This window comes from Vigna angularis, chromosome 1 (assembly GCF_016808095.1).
Source record: "Vigna angularis cultivar LongXiaoDou No.4 chromosome 1, ASM1680809v1, whole genome shotgun sequence".
NCBI classification, from domain to species: domain Eukaryota; kingdom Viridiplantae; phylum Streptophyta; class Magnoliopsida; order Fabales; family Fabaceae; genus Vigna; species Vigna angularis.
The window spans coordinates 29315170-29329759 of NC_068970.1; the positions used below are offsets into that span (position 1 = coordinate 29315170).

Here is a 14590-nt window from a genome sequence, read left to right on the forward strand (position 1 = left end):
CTTTAACCTTTTATTATTAAAATAATTAAGTGTTCATTTTAAAAAATCATCAGACTATTTTTTTTATCCTTGCACAAAGTATATTTACAAATTTTTCAACTGTAAAATCATTGGAAAATTCAAATCAATATATGTGAATGGTGAGTATGTAACACCCCGATTTAGGCGTTACAATTTATTTTCCACAAAAATACATATATAACTTTTCTTTAACAATTTTCAACACCAACAAAATATTAAGTGCTTTATTACAACACAAGTCTTCTAAAATAAAGTTTCACACAGTTCATAAACTTCTGAAATTTAAAATTCCACACAGTTTGAAATTTCAAAACATATTTATTTAGAAATTCCCCATGTCTCTTTTTTTTCCCCACAGATCTCTCATCTTCTAAGCAAGTCCAGAACCATCTGCTAATTCATCTGAAATAGTTTCTGCTCCCGTATAATATCACACATTATACGATCATTGCATTCACATACACAAACACAAACAATAGGGTGAGCTAACCGATTCAAGAAATATACATCATCCACAATCTTACTAACATCACAAGTGTGGCAATCAGTCCAATACATGCATCTCAAACATACTCAAAAAAAACAACTATTACACTGATACTTTATAATATTTCTCCAGTCAAAATCATCAGTCGATTTACTAGAGTTAATACAACATATTATTAATCTGCCTACTTACCAAAGCACAGCAGTCAACAATCCTTCTGTCTACTTACCAAAGTAGTATAACCATGATATACTGATTACTTACCAAAGTAATCTAACAAGGTGATTTTTATTATCTACTTACCAAAGTAGTACAACAAAGTGATATTGTCTACTTACCAAAGTAGCACAATAAGGTGATATCGTCTACTTACCAAAGTAGCACAACATGGTAATATTGTCTACTTACCAAAGTAGTACAAGGAGGTGATATTGTCTACTTAACAAAGTAGCACAAATAAGGTGATATTGTCTACTTACCAAAGTAGCACAACAAGGTAATATTCAGCCTACTTACCAAAGTAGTACGGTTTATATTAAATTCACCTCTCATTTTCCCACCTACTTACCAAAGTAGTGTCCGGCTTCAAACATTTCCCCTCTCGACTTACCAAAGTCGTAGGAAAATAAATAAAAATTCAGATTTACAATTATGGCAATAATGCCTATACTACCCATCCAAATTTACCATCAACTTATTTACAATTCATGATTTAACTCAAGTAATTATTACAACTCAGAATGTTCAATATAATTAAATTTTATAATATAGAATATATTATATTACTCATCCTCCAATCTCCAAAATACAACTACACATACAATTTAAGAATGTAGTTATCCAAGTTTTTACCCAATACAAATAAATTTACAATTTCGTGAAAAGATTATTCTTCACTCATATCATTAATTACAGATCTGAACCAATCAAACTAATAACCAGCATGTTTAACTCATACGGTAAAATTTTCAGTCCAATCCAACGGTTAATGAGGCGGAAATCATAATTTTTGTATAAATGATCCAAAAACATAAATTAAGCAGTATTGAGATCCCTGAGAAGATACGAAACTAATATCTATAAATCTGTATCTCTGATTTAAAATCTGAACGGTCAAAGTATTACACTATCTTTTAGAAACAACATATTAAAATTTCAGGGTAATCCAACGGCTAACTAAGTAGATATGAAGGTTTTGCCGAGGTAACTCAGAGATAGAAAATTTAAGTGGTTCTCGGTTAAACTCAAAATGCGGAATGAATTCCTCTAAGCATAGACATCTAATTCCGAATCTGAACGGTCAAGATCACCGAATATATCTTGTGACCTACATACTAAAGTTTGGGATCAATCTAACGGTAAATGGAATACATATGAAAATTTTACCATTATAACTTAAGAACAGAATTACAGTGTTCATCAAATATTTCAAACTTTCGAAATTTCTTTCTCTAAGCATAGACCTTCAATTATAAATCCGATCGGTCAAAGTGTATTAATATGTCTTAGGGATCCTATATCAAATTTTGAGGTTGATCTAACGGTGAAATAGGTCAGAATCTATATTTTATCGAGACAACTTAGTAACAGAACTACAGGGGTAACTAATTTACTCAAACTTACAGGATTTATTTCTCCAAGTACAGACTTCTATTTTCAAATCCGAACGGTCAGAGTTTAGTAATATGTCTTAGGATTCACATATTAAAATTTTAGCTAAATCCAACGGTGAAAACAATTAATAGAAATTTTTCACCACAGTAACTCGAAAATAAGAAATTATAATCATGAAAACCAAATTTTACACAAATCAATAAATAACTACCATTACCAAATTTTTAACATATTCATATTCATATTCATGATCATAACAAGAAAGGATTAGCTCCCCTACATCAAAATCAAGCAATTGGAACCATACTTCTAACCACAAAATTCTTGAAATTAAGTTGAGTTAGCTCCCCTTACCTCATGAAGACTAAAACACCTTAAACTCTTCTTCAAAGAGAGCAACTCCTCTCCTCCTTGCTAGACCAAGTCAGCCTCCACACTTAGGACACTTAGGATTTCGTTCACCTCCCACCAAGGACCTCTCTACTCTTCCCCAAAACTCCAAATCTGATTTGGAATTAAAAGAAGATGCCTTAGACAACTAAGGACCCATGCACTTGGCACTTAGCAATAATAAACAACCAATGGACCATCCTAAACCATTGTAAACCATGTCAAACCTGACAGCATTCCATTTTACATTATAACTTGAACTTTTTACAACTTGATAAATTCTTGAGATTCTAGGGTCTTACAGAGTACTTACCAACTATCATTTTGATGATATTGTTATATCTCTATATGTTGTAAAAATATGGTGTAAAATTAAATTAATTTATATAAAATTATTTTTATCATACTATTCTTTTTATTACAGCATAATAATACAATTGTCATAGGACAAATACATACAAATTTGAATTTTTTAAAAATATAAAATATACTCAATTGATGAAATGTTCTTCTAATAACACATTTCTAAATAATATATAATATCCATTAAATTATGTTAAAATAAATCATATTATGGTGTCTGTTTTTTTCCATTCCTTCAGAATTTCAGTGCAAGAAAGAATCTGTTTCTTTTGTATTCATCCATTTCTGGCATCGCACAGTGATTTCCCACCACCACTCTACCACCTTCACTTCACTGTCATTGTTTGCTTGCAGTATCAATGGCGTTTTCCTCCGCATTTCAGGAGCGTCTCCACCAGATGGACTGTACTCGAATCCAACGCCTCTCTCTTCTTCAGGTCCAATTCGATTCACCACCATATTTTCAATATTTTTCCCGTCAATTTCGCCACAACGATGCTGAGATCTGAATCTTCATTGTCTACTCTGCAGGCCGAGAAGGAGTCGCAAGCCGACAAGTCCCGAGCTTTGGCTTCGAAGCTCGCAAACATCAGAGCCTCAGAGCAGAGGTGCTCCTGGCTCGATCACAAAATCGCGTCTCAGAATTTCAAGCTTCTCGCTCTCAAGTGTCAAATCGAGAACCTCGAAGCCAAGCATGATTCGCTTTCATTGCAACTCAGGTAGCCACGTGCGTATTCAAAATCTGAAATCGTTGATTAATTGGCCTCGTTTTAGGTCGTTGCAGAACGAGGTGGAGGAGCTCGAGGAATTGCGCGACACGAGAGAGTGCTTTTACGAGGCCAAGAGGATAGAAATGAGGAAATTCAAGGAAATTGCTGAGAGCTTTGTGGTGAATTGTAGAACGGAAGTTGAGAGTTTGAGGAATAGAGTGAACCTGGTAATTACATGTTACGTATAACTGAAAGGAAAACAATTAACAGTTTGTCTTGGTATGAATTTGCACGAATTTAGAAAAAATGCATGATGTGATCTCAGTGAGTGCTTTCTAGATCATATTGCTTGATTTTAGACAGTTTGTTTGCTTGTTAATTTTAATAAATTTAAGTAGTTTATATTTGGATGTTAAGTTAATGCTCCCTATCAAATTTTACTCAAACTTGTCAATATCTTCTATAGTGTCTTCCATCTCCTTTCTTTTCTTCTTGTTCCTTTGTGATGTGAGTTAATATGAAATTGCTGAATTTTTGGATTGGCGTTTTTGGTGTTTTCAGCTGAAGTCCTCTTTCATGGAACTTAAAAGTAACAGTGGCAACTCTTGCAATTCCGAAATAACTGCTGCTGAAATGAGAAGGTTGGAACTCCAGGCTGAAAAGGACAATATGTGTAGAATCATTGATTGCAACCACCAAATCAAAGCACAGTTGCAAAAGCAGCTTCAGATTATTCTGATGACGCAAACACAAGATAAAAGTGTCACTGCTAACTATTCGTCTACTTGAAGAGTGTCACATTCCTTTTTCCAGTTTCAACGGTTCTTAGAGGCCGTCTGCACTGATAAAGCAAAGAAAAGGAGCATTCAGATATGAGACTAAGAGAAGCAATACATGTTTTACTCTTACATGTATTTTAAAGTAGGACCATGTTAACAATTTTTTTAATAAGTTTTTGAGAATAGACTATGTATCACTATTTTATTAGTCTGTGTATCTAAAACGGATCAATCAGAAACTATCACATAAGCAGTTGTTAAAAAATATTTTCCTTTTTAAAGTATTTTAAATGCATACCAGAGTAATTGTTAAACAAAATAAATAAAGAATCTAAATTCGTTTGTTACGTATATTTCTTATATCCGTCTATGGCTAATTTTCTAAAAGGTATGCACTTAGATCTACACACAACGAGGCCAACAAGTATTTACACTTTTTAAGGGTTAAATATGTTTTTAGTCTTTAAACTATCAAACGATTTTGGATTTTGTCCCTCTTCGAAAGGTTTATTCATTTTAGACCTCTTAGTTTTAAAACTCTTATGTTTAGTCCTTAAAATTGAATAGCGTTAAGTTTTTGTATGAAGTGGCTATCGGTGAGCCAAATGTGTGTCACGTTTTTTTTTTCTCAAATATTTGCCATGTTTTTCCCAAACTTTTCCTTCTTCTCCTCCAATCACTCAAAATGTCCGTTCATCTCTTTCACCTTGCATTTCTGGATTGCAGGAGTTGTTCTATGGCCAAGAATTTTAAACTGACACCTTTGAATATGTCCATTATTTCCTTGATCCCATATGCTCACCACTTAGGCCTCACCCTCTCCTCTTGCCGCTACACCAGAGTAAGCTTCATCTTCCCCAAGTCACAACCTTTCCCCCACACCAGCTTTAAGGATGAGGTTACCTACTTGCAAGACACAATCCCTTCAAACCTCTGCTTCAGAAAAGCCTCCATCATGCCCTCAAAATCTTCTTCACACTCTTGGCATGTCTTCACAACCAACGACAGCACACACGCTCTACCCCACCTGTCCTATGATCACCACAACGAGTTACTATTCACCATGGAGATCTGTATGACCGAGCTGGACCCCATCCTCGCACTCAAGTTTTTCCGACCACCAGAGGACGGAAAATCCAGCGACTCTGCCGGGAAGGAGATGACGGAGCTCACCGGGATAAACAAAATCAACCCGGACGCCCTTATGTATGACTTCGCGTTTGACCCGTGTAGGTATTCTATGAATGGCATGGACGGGGATTGGTACTCCACCATCCACGTCACTCTAGAGGACGATTTCAGTTACGCTAGCTTCGAGTGGGTCGGCTCCATCAACAAGAAGAAGGAGTTGTTTTATGGCCCAGTAGGCAAAATTTTAATGAAAATTGTGCGACCAGAGTATTCAAGCCCAATGTAACCCCTCTTGGATTCATGTTCCAAGCATAGCATTCGCCTGTAGCAGGAGAGAAAATGGCAGACATAATCAAAGGTGTGAAAACCAACTAAATCTGCAATAAGTAGTGCTTTCAAAAACCAAGCTAAACTCGAGAAAAACCCTCAGTCTCTTCTCTCAATTAGGAAAGGAAACAAGTCCACCCAATTGCTCTAAAATGGAAATAAAAGTGTCTCACTAACCCAAAACTATAGACATTTAATGGCTCTTCCCGTGTCTTTGGGCACCTTCATCATCAGACTAAGCCATGACTAACCAAAAACTTTCTCTCTCTCTTTCTCAGATTCCGGCAACCACACTTCTCTCTCTAAAAAAGCAGCAGCACCCCTCTGTCCCTCTTCCACCATAACCCAAACCCAACGTCACTCATAAACTAACTTCTCACCGTGACGTCATTAAACTCTTCGTCTACATCACCACGCGCGCCATGAAGCACAACTACTTCACCGTGAAGAAGCTCACCACCAAACACGGCCTAAAAAAGCGTGAGAAAACCGCGCTCCACATGATTTGAACCTACACCATGGGAAACCCCAAATGGATGAAAATGGAGACTTAGGAGAGGGAACAATGGTGGGTGTGAAAGAGATCAGGGCACGTTTTGAGTGATTGGAGAGAATAAGGAACGGTTCGCATGGCAAATATTTCAAGAAAAAAAAAGAAAAAATGTGACACCCACCTGACTCACCCATAGCCATCTCATACAAAAATTTAACGTCTTTCAATTTTAAGAACTAAAAATAAGAGTTTTAAAACTAAAAGGACTAAAATAAATAAACCTTTCGAAAAGGGACGAAATCCAAAATCACTTGATAATTTAGGGACTAAAAACATGTTTAACCCCACTTTTTAATCATATGATGAAATATTAAATAATAATAATATAATTGTTGTTCAATTTATTTACTATTTTAATAGCTACAAAATATTTTGAAAATGTTAATTTATTTAAATATTAAATTATATGGTTTATTTTTTTTAAATTACGTTAAAATAATGTTTTATAATTACAAATTTTAAACTTTTTCTTGAAATTTGTAACGAATTTCAATATAAACATATTAAGAATCAGTTGATTTAAATTGAGTTTTATAGAAAATATAAAGAACCCATCCAATCCTGTTCTAATGTTTACTTTTGCGTAAAAGTCCATTATACCAATACTACTTTTGCGTAAAAGTCCTCACCTCGATTGCTTATTCTTGTATTACACATTAAAATTGAAGTTCTTTTAGGATTATACATCAGGAGATGCTCTGAAATCATTTAAAGATATGTACTCTTACATATATATATTGCTTTAATATATTATTTATCTTGTTTCAATTTTGATGTAAAGTTTATGAATTTTTTTTTTCAATATTAATTTTGTTTTTAGTAATAAGAGTATAGGGTATTGTTACTTACTAGGAATTGGAGTGCTAGTCTCTTAAAAAGTGGTAAAATTGGTGGCTTTATGCTCTGGATGTTTTATAGGATTGGAACACGAGGAAGGTCCACCCAAATTTGAAGTACTCGCTACTAATAAATAGATCGACTCAAGGGTGAAATTGGTAAAACACTCGCTTTAATCTTCTATAAGATAAAAGTCAATTCTTTTTAGTACCAATATTTATCTGTTAAATTAATTGTAAAATTATGTTTAAGAAAAAAGACCTCAATTTTCTTTAGTATTAATATCTTTTATTAAATTAATTATAAAATTATATTTAAGAAAAAAAACGTTTCAAATTTTTGTATTACTAATATAACTCTATTAAATTAATTATAACTTTATGATTTGTGATGTGTTAGTATTAACAAGGTTAGTCTATTAAATTTCTAGTTAGTATATTTTTCCTTATATTTGTATTGCTGTTGTTTTTATTCTATTTGTTAAATTTGTATTAGGATTAGAAATGTGTTTCATTTGTTTGGTTTTATTTTTTTGGTACTTTTGCTTGGACTTAATTGCAAAATTATTAACTAGGTTAGAATTTAGTCTTTTGGTGGATAATGGAGATGAAACCTCTAATGAAATAAGCAATGAATACGAGTTGGAAATTGAAAAATAGTGTGAATGTTAAATGAAATTAATTATGACAATTTAATAGTTAATCTCGTTAAGGTAAGATTGTCTAAAAAGACAAGACCGTTCAATAACTCGAAGTTTTGAAGTTTAACAAATATTCTCAATAAAATATTCCTTAGGAAGAAAGAACATCTAAACATATGGTAACTAACAACATTGAATCATTTAAGTATCTATCAAATGAATCATCTAGATGTTGTAATCATAAATAGAAAACCTGAATGACTTATGCTAAAAAGTCTCTAAAGCACAAACCTAAGACTCTTATAACAAGAAATCTTACAAACAACGTATATCAAGATACAATCTCAAAGATGTTATCTAAGAAGAAAAAGATGAACCAGACAATCTAACGTGTTCTAGGCAGAAAAATATGATCACTAGGATAAGCCTACACAAACTTATAAGGGTGCCTATTCATTGGCATTGTACTTCTTGGTCTTTCCTGTTATAGGGGTGCTAGCTTCTTGGCTTTTCTCAACCATTTTTTTTCGATAGCGATATACTTTGCTACCCATTCCCTTAGGTCATCCATATTAGTCGGTTTCCTTTTGAAGAGCAAGTTGGAAAAGGATCTAGGTTGAAGACCACATATCAAATAGTGCATGATCATGGACAATGTGAAGACTTGGATCGTAGTCATTGCTTCGGTAGTCATTGCTTCGGTGAACATTTCCATGAAGTGCCTAAGCGTCTCATTTTTTTCTTATTGCAGATACTTCAAAGAGGTCGATGTGGTAGAAATTATCTTGTGGTTGGCAAACTAAACTTTGATCATGGTACTCAACATGTTAAATAAGTTTACCGAGTAGGGAGGCAACACATAGTACTAGTTTAGAGTCGGGTCACCTAAGGTGGCTAGGAACAACTACCAAAACACTTTCTTATCCCTGGTGTGAATTTTCAAAACAACAAAAATACATAACAAAAACACTACTAGTTAGATGTAGATGAACGTCTATCACATACAGATGGCAACCCCTTTAGGGACTTCCCATCCAAAGAAGTATCAACTAAAACTAAGACTAAAGAAAGGGAAGTAGAATAAAGATTGCTAAATCTCTTTCCTTATCTAAGTCTTAGATAGATTCTCTTTAACTAATTCCATTTACATTGTTTTGTAGGACATTAATAAGGTTGGAAAGTATGCTTACACATCCTAACAAGCTTGCCAAGCAAGGGAGTACAATAAAGACAAGTTAAGCCGTGAAGCCTCTTCTCGTTAGAGCACGTTTTCAACTCTTTCCATGTGAAACATATCCAGCCGTGCATCTTCTTTCTTTGAAGCATGTTTCCAACATGTTCCACGTGCAAAATGCAGCCAGCTGACTACCGTCTCCTGCACACTTCTCTTTGCTTCATGCACATTGTAAATATGCAGCTTCCCTTGCACGTTTCCAAGCTTCTCTTCATCTATAAAAGAGAGCTTGATCCATTGTAAAACTTAACTTGAATTGATATAGTGTTATGCTGTTGAATTGCAACCAGCCTCTACTTCTTCGAGTTCAAATACTTAGAGCTGATTTAGCTTGTCTTCCTCTAGCTTCCTTCCCTGCTGGAAGACCATCTGAGCTAGAAACTCACCACATACTCATCCAAACCACTGCCAAACATTTTCACAAACACCTTACCTGCACTGTCGTCTGCAACTGTGTATCCATTCCGCTACTACATTCTGATATGAGGATTCGTTTCTTCTTGAAGATAGACGCCGCTTCCATCATTTAGCATCCAGAACCAGTCGTCCATGCTGTGCTTCAAGGAGCTAAGTTGCTCTTTTCTTCATTTTCTTCACTTCCGTCATGTGTTGTTTGTATATGTTACTGTTTGATCAATTTTGATTTCTGTTTCCTTTGTTTTCGTGTTTTCTGTGGATGTTTGATTCCATTCACTTTTCCATAGCATTTAATCATCATTTTAATCGGTGTTATTTGTTTGATTAAGTCCAATTCCAACTTTCAATTTTAATTTTCCACTTTTGTCAAAGTCTTGTGCATGTTATTGCATTGTTTTACTGTTGCATTGGTTTGATTCTGTTCAGCTTTGATTTCTTTCATTTTTCATTGAGTCAAGTGCATTGCTAGCTATATGTTGATCATGAAAAGCAATGGCATCATGTCCAACTTTGATCATTTGAGCTAACAACATTGCACACTGTTTTTTCGAGTCCAAATTTTGCATAAAACATGATTTCTGGATTGATTTTGTATAATCTGATTTTCGTCCATATTTCTTTTGTTTGAGCTTCGTGCAAGTTTTCGTGCAAGTAATCCCTACAATCCAGTTTTGAAAGCTCAAAACCAGAAAACCCAAATTCTGCATCTCTTTGTGGCATTTTGTTAAACAATTTTGAATTTCCATCAAACACTTACAATGCACACGGTCTCCTCACTGTTTTTGAGTTTTTCTTGCTTGTGTGATCTGTTCTAGACCCTCTCTTAGGTTCCTTTTGAGTGCCACCTCTTTTTCTACCCCTAAACATCATTAGAATTCATCTATATTGACTTTCCTTTATGTTGTCAAATTGATTTTCATTCAAAATCTGGTGCAAAGAAAGTGTTGTGCTAATTATTTGTTTGCTGTTATGTTTGGCCTGCTGCAACGTGGTGGTAAAGCTTCAAATGCCCAGATTGCTTGCTCCAAAGGGGTAGCATATTAGGGAGTGGAAGATTTGTTAAATTGGCTACAAGTGTGCACTCAAAGAGCATTTTTCCTTGCTGGTCCAGCACCAAGTCAGCAGCGAAAATACACATTGTTGGCATTCCACCAAGCTGAAATAGCAGCCACACTTGGCTTTGTTCAATTGTTCACAATCTTTACTTGTAATTTTGGCTTGGTATCACGGAACCTTTGTAGTTTCATTCAATTTTGTTTTTCATTTCCAACTTAAAGTGACTTGGGAAAATGCTTTTCAAGCAATTCCAAGAGCACCATTGAACATTGTAATAAGTTTAATCTACGCATCTTAGTGTGAAAGTGTGTCAAGGGACTCCAAGTGTCACTTGCACTTTCCCCTAGGGTCGAGTCTCATCTTTCCTTTCCACTTCCATTCTTTCTTTAATATTTTTGGTTTTTGTTCTTTTTGTTTTACGTCTCCGTGATATCTAGGTTCACTTTCATATAGATAAACCTTCGTTTGGTTTTTAGGTGCATACCATTCTTGCATTCAAAATTTTTTTGAAAGATTTCTACCTAGACACTAAGGTAAGAAACAACCAAAGAAACTCTAGCTAAGGAAGGACAAGGTTCTTAAGCATGTCCATTGTGACTCACCTCTCCTTCCTGGGAGCTATTCGGTTTCTTTTACCTCTAGAATCTGTCTAGAAATCCTTCACCAAAATCTAAAGAGTTTGATGTCTTGTTATGATTCCTATAGGTCTTCTTCTTCATATAGGTCCTCTCGGTATTCTAGTTTTGATAAATCCATTAGTTTCAAAGAAATTAAAAGAAAACTTGATGAAGCTAGAAGAAGGACTTGTTCCTTTCATGAATTTGATCGGATTGAGGATGAGTTGTATAAACAAGCTAGGGCAAATATTCCATTCTTTGGTAAGGATATTGGTGTATTAACATACCTAGCTCGGGAAAGAGAAATTGATGACATGCATCCATTCATTGCTAGAAAAAGTAAACCTGAATCCTATTTCCATTCTAGCAATAGTGCATCTTATGTCCTTAGTCTCTACACATCTAGATTTGAAGTGCATGCAAGAGAGTGGTGGGATGAAAGACAATATCATGTTAGGATAGGAAGAAAGTCCCCCATTCGTGATTGGTATGAATTAAAATCTTGCATGAGAAAAGAGTTTGTGCCTTCACATATTAAGAGAAACCTCCAATTCTTGAGAGATTACATTGAAGAAGGAAAAACATTTCTTGAAAGCTTAAACGATAATGGGTTCCTTCTTAGAGAACTAGAATTTGAAATTAGACTTAAGAAGTTAAAAGCTAAGAAACTAGAGTTGAAGAGACTACAAAGAGATGTTGAGAGACAACAAGAGGAAATAAGACAAGACAAAGAGAAGAGAGAAAGAAGAAAGAGAGAGAAGAGAAGAAGAGAGAAAAGAAGAAGAAGAGAAAAGAGAGAAGGAAGAAGAGAGACAGGAAGAAGAGAGACAGGAAGAAGAGAGACAAGAAAGAGAAAGAACAGAAGTAGAAAAGAAGAAAGAAGAGGAAAATAGAGAAAAAGGGAATTTGCTACTGATGGAAAATTCAACTCTGCCAAAACTCATGGAACCTAAAAGGGATGGTTTCCAATTCTTTACTTCTTTTCCAATTATTGTGCACTCTTCCATTATTAATTTTTCTTTTAAATCAATTGTCATCCCATATTCTGTGCAATCATTTTCAAAATATGGCAATTCAAAACTTGAGTTAATGTTACCCTTGTGTAAACCAGTAACTCAATATAACAATAAAATAACTTGGGAATATGAAGTTCTCCATTTTTCCAAGACTTATTTTCAAAAAATCATTTTCAAAAATACAAGACTTTTCGTTTGTCTTCTTATCTTTGCTTACATCTTCTTCATCATACTCATTTTTGCTATCTTTTGTAGATATATTTTTGATCTAGGAGGAAAACAAAACCCAAAGTTGTGCTTCTTTCTTTCTTCCCGATTTGAGGACAAACCGTTTTTAAAGAGGGAGGGAATGATGACAACCCCTTTAGGGACTTCCCATCTGAAGAAGTATCAACTAAAACTAAGACTAAAGAAAGGGAAGTAAAATAAAGATTGCTAAAGCTCTTTCCTTATCTAAGTCTTAGATAGATTCTCTTTAACTAATTCCATTTACATTGTTTTGTAGGACATTAATAAGGTTGGAAAGTATGCTTACACATCCTAACAAGCTTGCCAAGCAAGGGAGTACAATAAAGACAAGTTAAGCCGTGAACATACTGATTTCCGGATGCGTACGACTAATCTGATGTGATTCATATTGGGCTTATATCACCCATCATATGTCAAGGCATTCAATTATGCATTGATCTCATGTAGGTTGGAAATTTTCCTCCCTATCACAAAATGTACGGCCTATGGTCTACCCTTACCATAACTAGCTAGCGGTTGCTTCCTTCTTATCCTAGAGAAGTGCTCATATATTCAACTCTACAAAAAAGTATAAAATGTATTTCAATAATGAAATAATAAAGGAAATCGAAGTGCAAGATATATGTGTACTTGTAAAAGAGTAAGATATCTAACTAATTTCTTTATCTCTGCAAATAGATAGGTGCAGCAACTCCCTAAGCATATATGTCACATGTCAACAAGTCTCTTAAGAGCATCAAGTACAATACACAAATGTATGTGTAATTCTTATACATCAAAATTATGCATCCAATTAGATGCAACAAGTAGGCCTATGCAACATAGTTCTATCATTGGTTTTCACAACAATCGTTATATAAATCTCTCAATTAGCTTAGTCTTACATGGGAACCACGACATTTCCTGAGCTCATATATACTCCTTGCGTGGTCCATGCGCAATAGGTCTAAGAGAGTTTCCATAACAACTTCAAATTTTAGGGGTTCTTTTAGATATAATTGTCCCACTATAGGTAGATATAACAACATAAATACGTCATCTAGTGTGACAATCATCTCACTAACATGAACATGGAAAACAAATGCCAATATCAACCCTTTAACAATGTAATCATATGAAATATCGTAGAGAGACATGAAACTAGAGTTCAACACATAATTCTGGATAGCAAGATGACATGCTTTAATTTTTTTTGTCATGGGAGACGACCAAATTTATCTTCATTTGATGCTACGCATAATAATTTCATATAAAATTTAAATAAGTATCCATCGTGAAAAAAAGACCATTATTAACTCGACCTTCTCACAAAGCATATGTAACATGATCAACATAACTCGTCACCAAATAAGTGTTTTGTAGACCTCTAGGATATCCATCCACTTCATCTTCTCCATGAGCAACATCATCGTGCTGCTTAATAATTAACCTCTTCCTGCTGCTCAATAACATCCTCATGTTGTTCAATAACATCCTCTTAAACATTAGGATCAACAAATGTGCAACTTCTCTAGTGTTCACCATGAAGACCTTTTTTATGAGGAGATGTCCTAGGTCTCCTTTTAGCTTCAACTTGTGCAGAACTTTCATCCAAGTATGTAGACACACCTCGTATTCTTGTCATTTCTATAACAAACAAATTCAAACAAAGACTAAAACCAATACACATAACAAATAACTAAATTTAAAGAGAATAAATAAACAAAACAACAACATATAATTCCTAAATCATAACAAGGAACTAAACCTTACATCCTAAACGATAAATTCGAACCAAGAACATACAACATCAATAAAATTAAAAAGAAATAACAAAATCATAAACCATTAAAAAATAATTAAAACTAAATTTAAAAAAATTAAAATAATAATTAAAAAATGGATGTGAGTGTCTAGGTTTAGGAGGTGAGGGAGAGGAAGAGCCATTTCTTTGAAGCTAGGTTTAAAACCAGTGTCATTGAGAAAAAAAATGCATAGGTGAAATTAATATATGAAGAGACGATTTTTTTTTTACCCCAATTAAAAGGTCAGTTCAAATATTTAAAAAAAATTTAAGAGTGCAGGAAGAAAACTTAGGAGTTACATAAAGAAAGCCCCTGTTTGAGAAACTAAAACTAGGTCGCAGGTCCCATTCGCAGGATCCTGTTAT

At 34.3% G+C, this 14590-nt stretch overlaps 2 protein-coding genes across 2 annotated transcripts; both read left to right on the forward strand.

Moving 5' to 3' along the window:
* The first annotated feature begins 3114 nt into the window (after positions 1 to 3114).
* LOC108339928 (uncharacterized) lies at positions 3115 to 4631 on the forward strand. The gene is made up of 4 exons (XM_017577159.2): positions 3115 to 3312; positions 3407 to 3594; positions 3650 to 3812; positions 4147 to 4631. The coding sequence occupies exons 1-4, from the start codon at positions 3235 to 3237 to the stop codon at positions 4372 to 4374; spliced, it is 657 nt and encodes a 218-aa protein (XP_017432648.1). The 5' UTR covers positions 3115 to 3234; the 3' UTR covers positions 4375 to 4631.
* A 469-nt stretch (positions 4632 to 5100) lies between these two features.
* LOC108327752 (S-adenosylmethionine decarboxylase proenzyme 4-like) lies at positions 5101 to 5781 on the forward strand. Its single transcript, XM_017561451.1, has one exon. It carries the CDS (start codon positions 5101 to 5103, stop codon positions 5779 to 5781), a length of 681 nt encoding a protein of 226 aa, XP_017416940.1.
* Positions 5782 to 14590: the final 8809 nt, after the last annotated feature.

Bases quoted from the DNA above. Each gene is read 5' to 3' on its own strand.
- LOC108339928 (XM_017577159.2), top strand. From the start codon at position 3,235: ATGGCGTTTTCCTCCGCATTTCAGGAGCGTCTCCACCAGATGGACTGT. The intron at 3,313-3,406 runs GTCCAATTCGAT...TCTACTCTGCAG, and splicing joins AACGCCTCTCTCTTCTTCAG to GCCGAGAAGGAGTCGCAAGC. The intron at 3,813-4,146 runs GTAATTACATGT...TGGTGTTTTCAG, and splicing joins TGAGGAATAGAGTGAACCTG to CTGAAGTCCTCTTTCATGGA.
- LOC108327752 (XM_017561451.1), top strand. From the start codon at position 5,101: ATGGCCAAGAATTTTAAACTGACACCTTTGAATATGTCCATTATTTCC.